This window comes from Phalacrocorax carbo, chromosome 3 (assembly GCF_963921805.1).
Source record: "Phalacrocorax carbo chromosome 3, bPhaCar2.1, whole genome shotgun sequence".
Lineage (NCBI taxonomy): Eukaryota > Metazoa > Chordata > Aves > Suliformes > Phalacrocoracidae > Phalacrocorax > Phalacrocorax carbo.
This window is the reverse complement of record NC_087515.1, coordinates 86,622,622-86,641,080: the sequence shown is the minus strand read 5'-3', so window position 1 is coordinate 86,641,080 and position 18,459 is coordinate 86,622,622. Positions and strand designations below refer to the sequence as shown.

The following is an 18,459-nucleotide window of genomic DNA, read 5'->3' as shown; positions in this document are numbered from 1 at the left end:
TGAAAATGTCATTCTGTTCTACATGGTTTCCTTGCTATCCTTAGATCCGATGGGTTTTTTTCTTTCAAAAGGCAGCTCGTTCAGAGCTGCTTTTAATTTAACATCGTTATGGTGTTAAATGAAGCACTACATTATTACCTTCATGCAGGATAATTTACTTTGCCGATTATGAAATTAAAGGTGTGACTTATAATAATTTTGTTACATTAAACAAACACGAGCAAATGCTGGAAGTTTGTAAAAGGCTTCTAAACTAACAGACAACTGGAACTTGAAGAAGCATGTGAAAAGAAATGGCCAAACAGCAAAGCAGCAAGAATACCAAAGAAAAAGCCTCAACAACCATAATCTGGGAGAGAAGTAATTGGACTGTCTTGGTCAGGAAAGAGGATGGAAACATGTGAGAAGTGGAGCTGAATGGCAAAACGTCTACCTCACTATTACTGAGGTTGTGAAAGACTTGTCCCTTGCCTCACAGCCATGTCAGCAGAGAGAGGAGAGACTCCCTATTCTCTAGCCAGCAGAAAAATCTCTTGGGATATATAGAAGAAAAAGGGTAGTAACATATCTTATATTGAATAAAGAGGAACACCTCTTTAAAAAGAGAAAGACTAATCTCAAAAATATTTAATAATCTGGTACTTTGCAAATTTATCTGGTGTATGGGAGATATAGATCCAAGTCCCTCCTCCAAATCAAATCAAGTCTGAAATTTATCTTCTGCATACCTGTGGAGTGCCTTAACTTTAAGCTATTCAGTATATGCAATTATACAGACACACCTACATCCAAGACATGTTTTAAGGTGAGTGCTGAAAAATATGATTCATAGACTCAAAGAATCATTTAGGTTGGAAAAGACTACAGCTTCCTTTCAGGTAGTTGCAGAGTGCTGTAAGGGCTTCCCTGAGCCTCCTTTTCTCCAGGCTAAACAACCCCAGGTCCCCCAGCCACGCCTCAAAAGACCTGCTCTCCAGACTCTTCACCAGTTTCGTTGCCCTTCTCTGGACACGCTCTAGCACCTCAATGTCCTTCCTGTAGTGAGGGGCCCAAAACTGAGCATGGTATTCGAGGTGCGGCCTCACCAGTGCCGAGTACAGGAGGACAATCACTTCCCTTACCCTGCTGGCCACGCTATTTCTGATATAAGCCAAGATGCTGTTGGCCTTCTGGGCCACCTGGGCACAGTGCTGGCTGAGTTAGGAAAGACTAACATGGAGAGTTTGATAAGAAAATCCCTTTGGGACATAGGCTAAGGTCCTGAGAAAACTGGTGGGATCAGGACTTAAGTTCACATACACACTGGCAAGGTGTCTGGCTGGCAGTGGAGATAGGGGTATCCCTGGAAATAGGGCTGCATGCCTGAAGAGGTAGGAGTTGTAGTGTCTTAACAGATGAGATCTGAGAAATCTTGTTTGGGGCACCATCACCATTCCAACACTACTATTCTCCTGTCACCACCAAGAACAGAGCTTAGAGAAGGAGAAAGACAGTGCCTGGGCTTCAGCTTCACAGTTCTCCAGCCAGAAGGGCAGAACTTTGGCCAGACCTTAGTATTTGGCCAGCCTTAGTATTGGGATTCAGGCTGGAGAGCTGGGCTGGGGGGAGCCTGATGAAATTCAACACGAGCAAGTGTAGGGTCCTGCACCTGGGGAGGAACAACCCCATGCACCAGTACATGTTGGGGGTTGACCTGCTGAAAAGCAGCCCTGCTGAGAGCTGGAAGTGCTGGTGGACAGCAGGTTGACCATGAGCTAGTGATGTGCCCTTGTGGCCAAGAAGGCCAACAGTATCCTGGGACACATTAAAAGGAGTGTGGCCAGCAGGTCAAGGAAGGTTATCCCCCCCCTCTACTCTGCCCTAGTGAGGCCACATCTGGAGTACTGCATCCAGCTCTGGGCTCCCCAGTTCAAGAAGAAGAGGGAATTGCTTGAGCAAGTCCAGTGGAGAGCTACCAAGATGATCAGGGTTCACGAGCATGTCCCTTATGAGGAAAGGCTGAGAGACTTGGGTTTGTTCAGCCTGGAGAAGAGAAGACTGAGGGGGGACCTTGTTAATACATATAAATATCTGAAGGGTGGATGTGAAGAGGATGGGGCCAGACTCTCAGTGGTCTCCAACGACAGAAGAAGGGGCAATGGGCACAAATTGAAACACAGGAAGTTCTGGCTAAACACGAGAAAAAACTTTCCTGTGAGGGTGACAGAGCAGTGGCACAGGCTGCCTAGAGAGGTTTTGAAGTCTCCTTCTCTAGAGACATTCAAAACCCGCTTGGACGTGGTCCTATGCCCCCTGCTCTAGGTGTACCTGCTCAAGCAGGGGGGTTGGACGAGATGATCTCCAGAGGTCCCTTCTAACCTCTACCATTCTGCAATTTCCTACTGCCTTGTTTGGATAAATCTCCACTCAGCATGGCTGGTTTTACAACTCTCACAGGAGACAACTGCATACAGAATCGAATTTCTTTCCCTCCCGTTCTATCCTAGCTGAATTAAGGTTAATTCCAATCAACTCATTTACCCATGTATATAACATAATATACCTGTTAACACTGTGCTGTACCTGACCTAATTGGCGAGAGTACAACTGTTCCTGCCTGCACTGGTGAGGTATCAGCCTCAACTACCCTTGGGCACTGTAGCTGTGGTCTGAATATCCATCTCATAGCTATGAATACCATGAGGCATAGCTGTTATATACATAACAACTAGCTGCTCATGCCCTTATCTTGGTTCCTTAGCCTCCCTCCTGCACTTCATTAGCAATATGGATGACTATTAATGAATTCACCACTGACCTCACTCACAGCTCCTAGCTATAAGAACTTTGTAAATGATAACAATTTTCTCTGGCAGTACCTTCCAAAATTGTTTTTGTTCCATGCCAAAACCAAGACATGAGTATAAGTGTGTGTGTATGTCTGTGCATTTGATACTTCAGAGCCAGGTAGCTGAGATACTTGGCATGGGAGACACTAAGGCTTAGCTCCTTTCCAGCTCTCTGTGATCTGATTTTGATTGATTTCCAAAAACAGATCACTCACACTCAGCCAAACCAGAAACTTGAACTTTTATCTTGTGCATTTCAGGCCAGGATGCTAGCCAATGAACTGCTTTCATTCCCAAGAAAATAGTATATTCAGCTGAAATAATGCCCAAAAAAGGATCCAGAAAATATGACAAGAGTGGGCATACTGCACAGCTGCACAGCCACTAGCTCAGCATGTCAACAAGGAAGAGGCTAAAACAAAGGATGTGTGGTACGAACAAGGACTCAACATAGTGGACACTATATTCTGTATCTGACAGGTGGCCACAGCAGGATGGTAATGAAAATGTTGGCAAGGAAAGCACATATCCCTCATGCAAATTGAGCACAAGCATACTTGCACCCTGTTTGTCTGAGAGAGACATGGCACCACTCAATAGCTGATGTGGCCAGCATTGCTGATGCATATTGAGACTGCTAAGTGGCTTTTCTGGCGCTGCCACTAGTAGAAATTCTGTATTCTTCTTTGATGTATAAGTTTCAGCTGCTTCTTTGGGTCTTTAACATTCTGTTGTTCCTAGACTGCATTTCATTTCACTCCTATTTGCTATCTACATCAACAGGTTAAAACTATAGTTAACCCCCCCCCAATATGCTTTCACCATAGCACTTCTAATTAACTTTCTTCAGAATGACTACCAACTCACATTAGGTTTTTTGCTATCAGTTATACTCATTACAATCAAGAATAAATTCATCTGCAGTCAACAAAATTAACATTCTGGAAGTACTCTGTTATAACAGTGAAAATATGTTTTAAGCTGTATACTCTTTGCAACTGAAGCATTTTCAGCATTTTGCTCAGAAAGTATTGGCAAAGTCCAACTGAATATATCTTTGTGCTCTGAACTGTTGCTATGCTGATAGTTTTTTAACTTAATGCAAATGGTAAAGCAAAATAGTTTTTCTATTATAATCTTGAATTTAAATCTTCTATTTTGTGTATTTATTAGAAGAGATGCTGCCATTCTTGCATCACAAAAATTACTAGTTAGCAAGGGCTGGATTCTTATTCTCTTACTCATCTGAAGGAATAACTTGCTCAGCAGTGTTGTTAATTTCAACAGTACTACTCTTTGATTAAGACGTGACTCAACACGAGTGAGATTACTTTAAAGAGGTATTGTGAATTCTAAGTGTAAAGATATTTTTTACAGGTAAACCATCTTATTTTATAGATATTACTTTTCTGTTTTTAAATAATACCACTGTATGTAATTTACAGTACATGCCAAACTACAGGGTGATTTTAAAAGTATTCTACTAATACTTTTATAAAACAACAGGAAAGCAAAAGAACATTTCCTCCAGGAATCCAAAGTATTTGATATTTTTCTTACCCACGGAAACTTAATTTCACTACATGGAGTAGTGCAATAAAAATGTCACATATCTTATTAATGCAAACAAATGAAACTGCCTTTTTAGAGCATGAACGCCATGGCTTAAGTAGGTGGTAGACAGTTCAAGAGGAAGAAAAGCAATGTAATGCTGGTGCAATTACAATCAGTCATGAGAATTTAAACAATAACTTTTTGTATTCATAAAATATCAAAAAGAAAAAATGGTAGAACAAAAAACAGCCTTAGGGAAGACTTTGTTATATAGAAACAAGACCTTCCTAGTCTCTATTTAAGATTTTGTGCTGCAGCCAGTTTTTCTTACTCAGAAGAACAAAAATTCAGGGGTGAAAAATCCCTCTTGCAAAAGGAAAGCAAGTAGAATTTGCACTCATGCCTAACGCCTTTACTCTGACAGTAAATAACAGGCAGGAAAACTGCCCCCTCCTCCCAATTACATTTTTAACAGCAGATACAGAACTAGAAACCCACAAGCTTTCAACGTCAAGCAAGACTCTTCACTTACTTATTTGGTTTTTGTTGGTTTTTTCCCCCCCTGTTTGTTTTCACATTTTAGAAGTGAGTGCAGCTTCATTGCGTTTAACCACTCTGGCAATGCAAAAAGTTCTTCTGTACTTGAGGTATAATTATTTGCCTGTCATTATGATGTATGAGTTTCGATCCTGGCTAAATGGAACAGTTGAATCAGGAAGCCACGGCAGCCTTACCTGCACCAATCACACGCTCAATTTTAATACAAGAGGCATCTAGCTCCTTGGCGAATTGATGGACAGCTCTATTTGGGTCCTCGTAGGTTTCAGGGTCAATGTAGGTTTTGGTGCCTGGAAATTTAACTGTAATGATGTAAGAAAGCATGACTGTGATGAAGCAAAGGCACTTATTGTGCAGTCAGCCCAGGAATTTCATTATGCAGAGTGCTTCTTGGAAGAGTGAACCTGTTTCCACACTACCTGAGTCAGAGCCTTTCTGAGAGGCAACCTTAGTTTTAGACATCATCTGCAAGCATGCTGACACAAGTACACAATCCCACCTCTAAAAATGACTAGCATTAATATCTGCATCTCCACCTTGAAGTGAAAGAAATAATAAATATTAAATAGTGCTCAATGGAATAAAATGGAAGGGTTGAGTGGGAACAAAAATAAAGCAGGGGAAGGGGTGTAAGAGCAGCAGAAGAGGTGACTCTTTTACATGTAAGGACAGCTTATCCTCTTTTCCCAGGTTGTGTAAACAGTGTTTCTTTATGTTATCTCTGTCTTCTAGTGGGATCTGAAAGGCTCCTCCACCTACTTCAATTTGCTTAAACAATTGAATATAATATTATTTACAGACTGTGGCAATAGCCAAGCTGAACTATTCACAGCACTTATAATTCATATCCTTGGGTATGCTCCTTGTGCTAGAATATGAACATGAGAAACACTTGTAGTCAACTGGTAAAGGCACAGGAAGGGAAAGTGTGCTCTGTGACACAATTATTCCCTTTCTCAAGCACCTAACTGAATAATATGCAGCAACTTGGTTTCTGTTCCCTGCACTTAGAGCAACCCAGGCAGTGTAGCACTCTGGCCAGTATGTGGATTTTTCTCTTAGTGCTGCTGATTCAGGAAAATTATTATTTGCCCTTCTGGTGAAAGCAGAGCAACCCTGGAAATCTATTAACCAAGCAATTTTTATGAAATAAATTTGGCTCACAAGGACTACAGTCCTGAGCTTTAATTAAATCAGTGAATTAAAACTCAATATAAAATGCAAGACTGTTCCTCTGCTAATTGGTATACCGATATACAAGAATAGGATCAACTGTCAATACAAAACATAAATAATTTATGGTTGCTTTGTAATATTTTAATTGAACATAAAATATTTTAAATTTGAGAATATATTGAAAAATAGATTAGTAATCATGTGTATTTATGTTTCAGATGGTATTACTGACCAAAAAACCACTGAACCCTCATAAAAAGGAAAAAGCTAGAGAAAATGTTTGCGGAATGTAATGAATTTACTTCCAGATAAATTATTTGAAGATTTGCCCAGATGTTATCATCTGCCATATTATGTACTTAAATAGATGTTCTTCCAATTTTATTGATAATACTATAAATTTTTAAAAAGATAAATATTTATTTCTTAACCCCAAAAAGGACAAGGGAAATCAGAAGAAAGCAATAGGTTAACCTCCTATGATAGTGCTTTCAGGCAGGAAGATGGAGAAGGAGTCATCCTCTTATATTTGTAATAAGGGGCCTGGATTGGAGGTAACCTTGCGAATCTCAAATGGGCCTCTGATGGTTCTTTATTCAAGCTGTCATAAAACATTTTGACAGGCCAAGGCTATCCTGGCATACCAACATGAATTAGTGCTGGCCTGGATTTGAAGACATTGTTAGAAGAAAATGGTAGGAGGAAACCAAATATAAATCTGAATTGCTTGACTAAACTCCTCCATTGTGCTTGTATCTTTAAGTGTAGCACTTGAGGTCACAGAGAGTTGAGGGGAACTGAAATGAAATATATGATACTCTATTGAATACAGTGCTTTAAAGCCTGCTTTAAAAAATGGTTACTTGTAAGTTTTTGTGTTACATGCTTGTTGTAAGTTGTTACTTTTTTCAAAAATCTCATCTGGTACCTCAGCACATAAGAAGGTTGTCTAGATATTATGGAGCAAAAGGACACTAAACTGGTGTTCACAGCTCTGTGACCAAAGCACTGGGTTCCTTCTCATTCTGTACATGGTTACCGAATAAAATTAAATTAAACCTTCAATCAACAGACAGTGAAAAACTAGCCTGGCAAACAGTGACTTATATTTGGTGCTATGATCTTAAAAAGACTGTGTAAGTTAACTGTTCTGACTGATTTGCAGGATAACCAGATTTCTTGAAAGTAAAATGAGGGAAATGAGCGCTCATAAAGTCTTAACATTCCTGGATCAATTATTAATCATTGAGTAGAAGATTTCATATTAATTCATTTACACTTTCACTGAAAAAAAAAATGTCACAGATAATGGAGACAAGGAAAGGAATTATTTAGCTAGCATATTCCTTTTGTTTATATACCGAAATACAAGAATATATAGTTGGTCTTTTCCTTCAAGGACATAATGGGAATTTCAAAAGTGAAAGCAGTAGCTCTTCTGACAACGTGAAAAGCTTACAATGCATCTATGAGAGGCAAATTTCAAATCCATCACTCCCAGAATAGTAACATTTAAGTAACATCAGATTTTTGATTAATTCTTTAAAATCATCTGCACTGCAAACTACATGATAAATAATTCTTATGCCATTATTATTTTCCACCTTTCCTGAACAGATTATGAATCAATTGGCTAAAGCCTCAATGATGTCACTATTTAGTTTAATACTCATTGCATTTAAATGAAATTGTTTAGGTGTCAACACACACAAACTCAGGAAGCATGAACAAATACCATCTAATCTGATTTTTTCAGGGCAGAAAGGTGAAACAGAAACCTTGATCTGATTTTGAGTGGAGCTTTGGCTAGAATTTAAGAGGTGTGCATTGAGAAGATGCTACAGATTTGTGACTAGTGGCATTCTCCACATGACATTACATTCTGATAATAGCTTATGATTTTAACAAATTCAGAATGAGATAAACCGTATTGCTTTCATAAAAAAAACAAACAACCAAACCTGATGGATTTAAGCTACAGCTGCAATTATTGGTAGACAGCAAAGGCTATGTAAAGCATAGCATAACTAAATGGCAAGTTCTATTGATATGAGAGTTATCAGATATGGGAGATAACTGGAAACCCAGGCATTGTTTTGTGTCAGAACTTATATTCAGTTTAATTCAATTAAGCGATTTTGCAATTTTTGATGCTCAAAATCAATTTGCTGCAGAGTTTTACCATACTTCCTGAGTTAATAACTGATTCTAAAAGAAATTAAAACATTTTTGATTTGTCATGTCAAAATGATGTTGTAACTGAAATGAGAAAGGGCTAAAATAAGAAAGTTTTTTAAAAAACATTTTGATAAAACTGAAACTATTCTTTCATAAGCCTTTTCCCTCCCCTTAAGTTTTCAATTGCCATTAACCCAAGAAAGATGTATTTTATTGAATTTTCCCAGAGTTCTAGCACAGGTTCAGATAGTAGTTGTGATTTTAACAAAAGAGGTTTTAGGTGCTACTCTTGGCTAGGCAAGTGATTCTAGAACAGAGAAGAGTAAAGAACTAGCTGACCTTTCTTTTCATATTAAATATTCTATCTTTAAGGACATTATGTATTGTAAGTATTGATGCTACAGTATTCATAGTAGCAGAAAACAGCTTTTGAGCAGAACAGTTTCATTGTTAGAGTGATGTAGTCACTCACACTTTCTAAAATCTGAAGTTTGCCTGAGGTAAAGATCATACAGTCAGCCAAAGGTCTTAAATACTGCACCTCAGAGAGATCATTAGGATGGTGTGAAACATGTATTCAAAGCAACCAAAAGAAAAATAATTCAGAATGAAAACAACACTATATCATAAACATGTATAGAAATAAAATCATCTGTGTGAGCAACGTTGACTTTAATCTGCATTCTTTTTGTGTCGGTCACATATTTACAGTGTTTAACTTCCCATTTGATATTTACACAGCATTTTTGAATTTGTTACGGCTTTGTCTTTCATGGAGTGTTCGTTTAGTATTGTCTACACTATTGCAGTTGGGACTTTTTGAAATGGGGAAAAAAAAAGCAAAACACTTACAATGAAAGTAAAGTTCTTCATCCCCTTCTTGATCAGCTTTGCTATAGCCACAATGCCTGAAAAGAAAGACACCAGTTTTACTGGTAAATAATGATTTACTTCCTCACATCTAAATTCCTGACAACATCAGTTCTGCAGGCTGGGATTTTCAGGCACTGAGCACCTAAACTCCTGTAGGCCCTTTGAAAGTTTCAGCTATAATTCTCCTGACAGCAGAGTTTTAAATAAATCATGAACAGTTGCAATCAAAAGGCTTTTGTATCAAATACCAGTTGGGACAGGTCCTAAAGAGAAAATTCAAGTTCTGGTGAAAAGCTTCTACAGATAAAACAGAGGATTAAAGAACTTGAAAGTAGAACACAGTTTTACATGAGGGTATTCTACTGCTGTGCCTCTTTTTCTTGAATGTGAAGTAATTTAAAGGCTGATCAGATAAAGTGTCAGACTTCTCCACGTGAGAAAACTAAATAGAAAGAGGGGCTTTGAGGAGTACAGGTAAAGAACCTGCTGGGGGTTCCTTTTACAGCACATTTACATAGGACAAAAAGAACATCTTGCTTTAAGTGTATCTTGCCAAAGTAAGAGGACAAACTGTATAATTGATAGCAGGATTTAAATGAAAATTGTCCTTGATAAAAATTACTTCTGTTTCAGTTTTGCAAATTACTATCCCAGATTAGACTCTGTCTCAGGAGTTCACAAAAGTGGGGTCAGATGTACTTATGTCTGTGCAAGGTGCAGTACCTTCGCCCAATGATGAATCCAAACACCATGAAGACCAGAATGATGGTTCCAGCCACAGCAACCACAGCTATGATAATAACAGGATTCTGTTCACTGGAAACAGCCGTGGCTACAAACAGAGCACAGAGCAAAGATTAGTTTAAAATTATTCCCTACAAAGGAACGGCAAAAAAAATGAAGTCAACTGTCATGAATTGCAGACTAGTTTATATTTTCAGTTGCCTGAAACTATTAAATTGATAAAGTCAGTTTAAAGAAGAGCCTCCACTGGAAATTCACCCAAATGCTGGATGAGTTAATAATTGTCTACAGGGAATAGAAAGGATCTGTGCTAAAACTGACTTGGTCATATTGGTACCAGCCATTAGCCAAAAGCCAGCACTGACATCTGTGTTGCTCAGTGGTTGAGTCCTTCCTAAAAGGGAAGACCTGGGTATCCTTGTAAGGGGGGACAGGAGAGTAATCCCTGAAGAGCTGTGCTCCTAGCCTCCCTGCTAAAACTGGTTAAAGAATCATAGAATCATTAAGGTTGGAAAGGACCTCTAGGATCATCAAGTCCAACCATCAACCCAACGCTATGGTGTCTCCTAAACCATGCCCTGAAGCGCCACATCTACGTGTCTTTTAAATACCTCCAGGGATGGTGACTCTACCACCTGTCTGGGCAGCCTGTTCCAGTGCCTGACCACTCTTTCAGTAAAGAAATTATTCCTAATATCCAATCTAAACCTCCCCTGAAGCAACTTGAGGCCATTTCCTCTTGTCTTATCTCTTGTTTCATGGGAGAAGAGACCAACACCCACCTTGCTACAGCCTCCTTTCAGGTAGCTGTAGAGAGTGATAAGATCTCCCCTCAGCCTCCGCTTCTCCAGACTAAACAACCCCAGCTCCCTCAGCCACTCCTCAGAAGACTTGCTCTCCACCAGCTTCGTTGCCCTTCTCTGGACACGCTCCAGCAACAAAATGTCTCTCTTGTACCGAGGGTCCAAAAACTGAACACAGTATCCAAGGTGCGGCCTCACCAGTGCCGAGCACAGGGGGACTATCGCTTCCCTACTCCTGCTGGCCACACTATTCCTGATACAAGCCAGGTTGATATGGTTGATATGACTTTGATGGTATCCAAGGAAATAGCGTCTTAACTATAAGAAGAGTGTTCGAGATGAAACACTATCTAATAACACATATTTCCTAGTTAGCATATTTCTCTCTTATTGAAATTAATCATTGTAAAGCTATTATTATTTATCATCTGTTTCTGTTAACAAGGAAAAGGAGCTTCCAAATATACAAAATGGGATTCTCCATGCTTCAGAGAATTTACGTGTTAAAATATCCACACATTATCACTCTTTTTATTCAGATATGCCAATGCTATTAATATATGCAAATGTATGCATGTCACCTTAATGTAAACTGAGGATGTAAATACTTAGCCTGAGAAACCTCAAGGTTTGTTAAATACATTGGTTGCCTGACATTTAATGAAGGTGACATGTACTCAGTTGCATTAAACGAGTACAGCTCTAATGAACTCTGTGGAGGTATGCTGGTTTGTAACAGTGAGGATCTAGCCCAAGAGACTGAGAATAAAGGAGGAGACATCAGGCAGTGATGCTGCACAAGGGACTGTGGAAGTATGAGTCATCTGGAAGCAGCAGAGAGAAAAAAGAGGGAAAAAAGGGAAACCCAGCTGATAGCTTATTAACTAAATTGTACATGGAATGTTAATATGGTTAACTGCTGGTAGTGGTAACTGAACAGGAATGTCTACATGAGGATTTTATGAATTCCATAGAATCAGGTTCCTGTTGCAGACTTCAGAGGTTCCCATAGAAACAAACCAACCAGTCTTTTCTTTGCTCTGTCTTGGGAGAAGGGAGCCAATCAACATGATTTATTTGTCATTGACACTGGCCTGTACCAGCTGCTTCCCCTTCCCCACCCTCCAATAACAAATCCCTTGTTATTTTACACAGATATAAATAATATGCATTGAGGGGAAATTTTCTTCCCCCCCTCCCCAATTCATTTCCTTAAGAAAGTTTTTATTTTTTTCTATGTTCTACCTAATGCAGGTAAGAAAGATCTCATTATTCATACCAGTCTTTAACTGAAAAGATCAAATGCTTATTTTTGAGTAGCTATATCTTTCTGAGATACCCAGGTCAGTAGGATGCTACCACAGGCCTAAATATATCACACTAGTGGAACTTCTAGGAAATCAGTGGTCACTATCTTGTCCAGGAGTGTAGGGGCATGAGTAATACAACTCAGTTCCTGTAACATCACCAGGCCATCAGAGCAGACAATCCCAAACATGGGAACATCCAATTTACGTAAAATGCAACATTTCCTCAAACTGCTCCCTCCTTTCTTTGAACTTCAGTGTAAACCTCACTGGGAAGTCAAGAAGAGGCTGCATCCTGTCACAGTGGCCAGGGTGTGAATCTGCATCCATCTAACAGAGTTTGGAAAAATACCCATCGCAGCCTGCCACCTAAGCTAGCATCCAAGTTGAGTGCATAGAGGTTGACATATGTGAGTGGGTTGCTCTGCATAACTGCTTCACAGATTTTGGGTACTGGCACATGCTGGAAGCAAGCCGAGGATGTTATTTGGGCTCTGGAAAACGTTGGGGACATGGCACACTGGCCAAATAGTAAGATAGGTAGGATGAAATGTATGATGTATTTTTACAGCTTTAAAAAAACAAAACAAAAAGGTCTGGTATGAATTCAGTGACAGCAGTCTAAGACATCTGCCTCTGTTCACGTACTCTGTGCTGCTTCTCCCTTCTGTGTGATGAACTCAATCTGTTAGTGTGAGGGTAAATGAGAAGCCAGTTTATGGAATGATCACTGTGGTTTTGCACAAATAAAGATGCTAGAGTGAGTGCCCTCAGAGGAATGATTTTAGGGTGCTGATGATGCTTTCGTGGGGTGTGTGGCATGGTTACCTGTCACTGGTGCTGCCACAATGGTGACGGCAGGGAACCACCAGCAGGACAGGGAAGTCTGCCCTGACCTCTACTTAAGCTGTGCTCAGATTCAGAGCAAGACAGGGATCTGACACTTGGGCAATCAGCTAGGTGATACCTAATTTGATGTTATGATATTTGCATATGCAAATGAATGAGGCAATGCTTCATTTAAAGGAATTAAAACCACCATTTAAGTACACGGTTGGAAGGCTGGGGAATGGGTATCCAAATACCCTGGAGGATTTAAAAAAAAATATCGGCTGTAAAAGCTGTGTTGCTCCTCCAGCAATATTTCCTCATGCAAGCAACCTAAAATATATGATTCGCAGAAGAGAATTCCTGATGAAGTCCACCATGAAATCTTTAATGACAAATTGGATTCATGTAGGCCAGATATCACTTTCTTAAACATTATTCTTTACATCTTTTATAAAAATCTGTAGCAATGTTATTTCAGACATTAGGAATAAATTTTACATCTGCATATTACTTCAACCATGCTTGATCTAAAGTGATTTATGGAAAAAGGAGAAAGCAGAGTCGTCTTCATGCCAGGTTGTGCTCAGTCCTTTAACAGCAAGAACTGTAACAAGTGGTAAACCCCTTCAATTACAAAAAGCACGGGATCATCTTCAGATCCACTGGCTACAAGTCATTTAACATAACTTTTAAATACTTCAGTGAATCAAAAGATAAAATTACCACTTAAGTGGTAATATAAATAAAAAGTAAGTCTATGGATTTATAGGCTCTTGCTGAGGGACTTCTGTCTAATAACCAGCAATGATTCCAACAAAAATATACAGTAATTAAAGTACTTTGATCTGTGGCAAACATAGGATAGAATAGAAATATCTTGCCTTTATGAAGCATTTTTACTTCATAATTTTCAAATTTTTACATAAATATGTATGCAATGCCCAATATGTACTCTATGTGCAAATACAAGTATAAAATATGCATATTTTACATATAAGATATTAATATAGTGGATGCAGTTCCACAAATATTGGAAAACGGTCCTGCCGTTTCTATTACAATTCAGAAACCAGAGCATAATACAAAAATCTACTTAATCAACAGCACCAAGCAAAAGGTGCCAACCAGTTGAAGCGCCAAGAGAAATGCGGGTAGTCAACATGACTAGCTGACCATGATGGTCACTATATATATTCTTCCATGTATATATGTGTGTGTGTGTATATACATATATATACTCTCACTATATATATTCTTAAAATATTTTGACACATTTAAAAGCTGCATTCAGAAATCCACTGGAATAATGAGAAACCAATGCCTCTTAACTGTAGCATAACATCGGTGTACTATTCACCTGTACAGAACTTCACCTGAGGTATATTTCCTAACAATGATCCAATAAAGCTCTTCCTCTGAAATGTTAACGAAAGACTAATTTGATTAGCCTGCGAGTTCTGATAAAACTATAAATAAACTATGAGAATCAAATATTTTTGTGTAAAACAATTTTAGAGGAATTTAACGGAATTTACTTTTTACCATCATTTCAATTCTTTCTGAAAATCATATACGGAAAACTGTGGATGCTTATCCTTGATGGGAATTATATTCTATAGTGTCCTCTCAAGATAAAGGAAAGTATGCCACTTTTAGAATTTTCTTTAATGAAAGCACAGGACATTTTACATGGCATGTCAAAACACAAAGCTGGCCTGCGATAAGAGAAGAACCTGCCGTGCATACTGGCTAAACATGTCACTGTTTTATATGTTGTTTTTCATCACCTAAGTCTGAAAGAGGGTGCATGAGCATGGTCAGCGGTGCATTTATTCTAAGATTGCCTAGTCTTCCATATGTCAACCAAAACCCAGTCAAGACTGTTTAACTCTGAAATTCTCTTTGTTAATCTTCGTAGCTACCAGTATGCTTACATTCAATATATGAAAAATACTCAGGTAATTAAGGAAATGTTGGGGAAATATTTTAGTCTACTAATTTTAAACCACTATGGACAATAAATTAGCTAACTAGCAGAAACGTATCACAGATTATGAGAGACTTTAAATTTGTTTTCCAGAAATCTACTCAAAATAAGAAATTCTGGCTGTACCTCAGGTTTCCATTCTGCAAAATGGAGATTCTGCTACTGACTCTTTCTCAAGCAGAACTCTATGGATGGAAAGCATGCTACCAGGCACAGAGCTAATAATATTAGTAATAACAGTTTATTGCTGCTATTATGATAATTACTATTTCAATTATGTCTATTAGACATGTGCTATTATTCATTATTGATAGTTTTCATATTCTGTGTGGAATCAAGGTGGAATCAAGGCTTAACCACTGTTCTAAGAATACCCGCAAATGGTTCAGGCACCATCTGGTCGCAATTTATAAGATGCAATAGTGTGTGCCTGCACCTTAGGTATGCTGCACAAAGTGTGGAGAGCAGAGTTGGCATCCATACCCTTTGAACCTGTAGGCTATGTATCCTCAGCTCCAAATCTGGCTGATTTGCTGTCAAGCAAGTCAACCTGAAGCAAATGACCCAGAACAGAGTAACTAAATTTGGGTCTACAACAGAGAGTGAAGCTGCCAGGGACACAGGCAGTTCCCGTGAATGGGCTCACAGCTGCCAGGTCAGGTCGCAGTGATGCAAAAGTTTCTTTCCAAAGACCGAAAATTTGGAAGATTTTCTCCAAGCATGCATGCACATTTCTAAATTAGTGAGGAAAAAAGGTATCTGTGTGATCTTTAGATGAATAAGGGCACAAGATTGGGTTCAGCATAAAGGAAAGAACAAGCTCTCCCAAATGCTATCCCTCTGCTGAGATGTCACAGCTAGATTCTCTGGTGTACTGTACTGAGAGAGTTTCTGCTTCAGCTTCTTACTTTTCACTGTGAGGGTTTTTAAGAGGTTGCTTTTTCTTAACACAGTTATAACTTATGAAATGAGCCTTAAAGAAGCCTAGTATCTTTGAGTCCTCTGTTTCTTTACTAAACCAAGTTGAAACTAGCCAATGAACTCAAAAGACACGAAGGATGGAAATACAGTTTAAACAAGACACACACACAAACAAAATTATAAAGAGTTTTTTTTCAGGAAATCAAACAGGGAAAAATTACCTTGGGAAGCTTCTGTGGGCTGAAATCTCCTCTTCCCTCATCTCCCCAGTTACAGAATAATCTAGCAGAGTTACTGAGCTCACCACAACTCAGTTCTTGTGGGGGAAAAGAGATGTGTATTTGAATGAAAAAAAGAACTTTCTTTGTGTCAGAAGGACATCAGGGGAGAAGAACCTGATACGTTATAAGTCTTCTCCAGCTAATTAGAAGAGTGTAATTTGTAGTTCTGTGGTAAAACAACTAATTGAAGCTCATCCTTCAAAGTTCAGTGACAAAAATCCACCTTCATGTAGAACTTCATTCTTTCTAGTTTTAATAATATTGCCTATGGCTCTTTCCTTTCTTGCTTTACTTACTACTTCTACCAAAAGTGTTAATTTCTTATAAATCTAATTGTTTACCTGTGGCTTCTTCTAGCGTGGCAACATCCAGTCTGGGGCTGTAATTTCCATAACCAGCAGCAGTAAAAGCACGAATCTGGAAAACATACACTGTTCCTGGCTTTAGGTTATTAATAGAAGCTGAAGTGGACTTGGTTTTCACTGTTGAGTAGGTCCTCTCCCTTTGATCCTGGAAACAATAAGACAAAAGATTAAATGACATTTACAGGTCAGATTTTATCATGGTTGCACATTAGCAACTGACAGCCAGCGTGGGTAGTTTATTCCAATTTGTTGGATGCTTTTTTTCCCAACATAAAAAATAAAGCGTACTCTGTGGAGTATTACAGAACACTGTCAATGCAATGAGGAGCTCTAAGTGTAACATAAAATTCAAATGGGGTGCTCATGTTGTTACTCATAAAACACCCAGGCATAAAATGATTGCTTCTTTGGCTCTGACTACCTTTAGTGAAATTTTGATGAGAAAATAGCTTGACCACAGCTTTCCAGGGGGATCTGTGGGGTCTAAGCAGTTCAAGGACAGGAAAACATGTTCTTTCGTGGTCAGAACACCTTCCCTTGTTACCTTCCAATATCTTTAAAAAATACAATACTGCCAGTGTATAACTGGCTAGATTTTGCACCAAATTCTAAGGTCCTTAACTCAGTTTTCACTTAGTTTTTTTTCTCTGACTTTTAGTCTTTTCTCAGGTTTTGACTCTAGGGCATCAAGAAGAACCCAGGGAAAGAAGCTCAGTGTGACACCCCCCAAATCTGAAGCTGTAAGATTACAAACCCTATGAGTAATAAGTCACTTTCAAATACTACAAAAGCTGTATCACAGATCATTACGATATTCAAAAAGCTCTACTTGTTCATCACATTTACTGATCCAGATTATCTTTCAGCATAGATATGTGCAGCCCTGTTGATTTTTGGTGGCAGATGCAACCCTGATTTGAAGGGCAGAAGAGATGAATTAACCAACCATCTGAATGCACCACATGACCAGAGAAGCATGAGCCATACGAGGCAGTGCTAATGAGACAGATACAGAGGGAAGGAATAAATCTGTAACTCATTTCAGTAGCACTTCACCAGCTAAAAATGATAGAGAACCTTCCCCTTCGCAGTCAGTAAAGCAGCAAAGGCTTTTGCTGAAATACAGGGTTAAATTTAACATACATGATTTCTCTTCTGAGATTCAGTAATAGTTCCTCCTGGGTCTTGCCCAGACTGTCATTTGAGCAAGCCTGCCGGGTCGGCTAGAAACAATTTTTTGTGTCTTCTCCAAGAGGGTTTAAATGATCTGTAAGCGAGGACCATGGTGGAATGTATGTTGGTATGTGAGAGAGAACAGGATGAGAAACAAGCATAAGGAAACTGTAAACAGGTTCAGGACTGTAAGCCACAATAACTGTTTCAGAGTTTGGGTTTTGATGCCTGAATGAGGCTTATTTGTGTTGCAAACAGTTCTTGCATTCAAAATAAATAAATAACAAAGAAATAAAAACAACCTGCAATCTCACAGGACAGGCTTACTTGGGAGATTTCAGGCAGTTTCTACTCCAGCCCTAGCCAGAACTGAGAGGTGAAAAAACACTTATCAGAATAATTTAGAACCACAGAAATGTTTGGTTTAGTTTGGCTCTAAAAGGAGCTGAAATTTCTGATCTTTTTTTAACTTAAACTGCATCTCGCTCTGAGCAAGAAGCTAATGAAGTACTTTCCAAGCTGAACTGCATTATTTTGGAAGAAAAGTATGCATTTAAGTATTTGTGCTAAAATCGTCTCACTGAATTAAAACTATATAGTTCCATTTATCAGTGACTATTCATAGGATAAGCTTCTTATTCTCTTTTATTAATTTCACTGTAATAACAGTGGTAGGTTTCCTTCCATTACAAAATAAGTTATTGTCTTTGCAAACATAGGAAATTGGCAATGGAATTCCGCTGTTTATTTAAAATAACATGGATACATAGGGAAAATAATAAAAGCTACATTCTAAAAGTTATAATTTTATGAAAAGTCTCGTATCTACCACATTTTTCTGTCACTTTCCACTATCTATTTAAATTATTTATTTCCTTTT

At 38.6% G+C, this 18,459-nt stretch overlaps 1 protein-coding gene across 5 annotated transcripts in view; it reads right to left on the bottom strand.

Moving 5' to 3' along the window:
* Window positions 1-18,459, bottom strand: part of EPHA7 (EPH receptor A7) — a 173,891-nt gene that overhangs the window by 25,652 nt on the left and 129,780 nt on the right. For 4 of the 5 annotated variants that reach the window (XM_064447611.1, XM_064447614.1, XM_064447608.1 and 1 more), the window contains exons 7-10: window positions 16,383-16,551; window positions 9,891-9,999; window positions 9,147-9,202; window positions 5,117-5,242 (exon numbers count right to left, since the gene is read on the bottom strand). In XM_064447611.1, the coding sequence (XP_064303681.1) occupies window positions 5,117-5,242; window positions 9,147-9,202; window positions 9,891-9,999; window positions 16,383-16,551 (460 nt within the window). The remainder of the gene's footprint in view (window positions 1-5,116; window positions 5,243-9,146; window positions 9,203-9,890; window positions 10,000-16,382; window positions 16,552-18,459) is intronic. The other variant, XM_064447609.1, reaches the window with a different exon arrangement.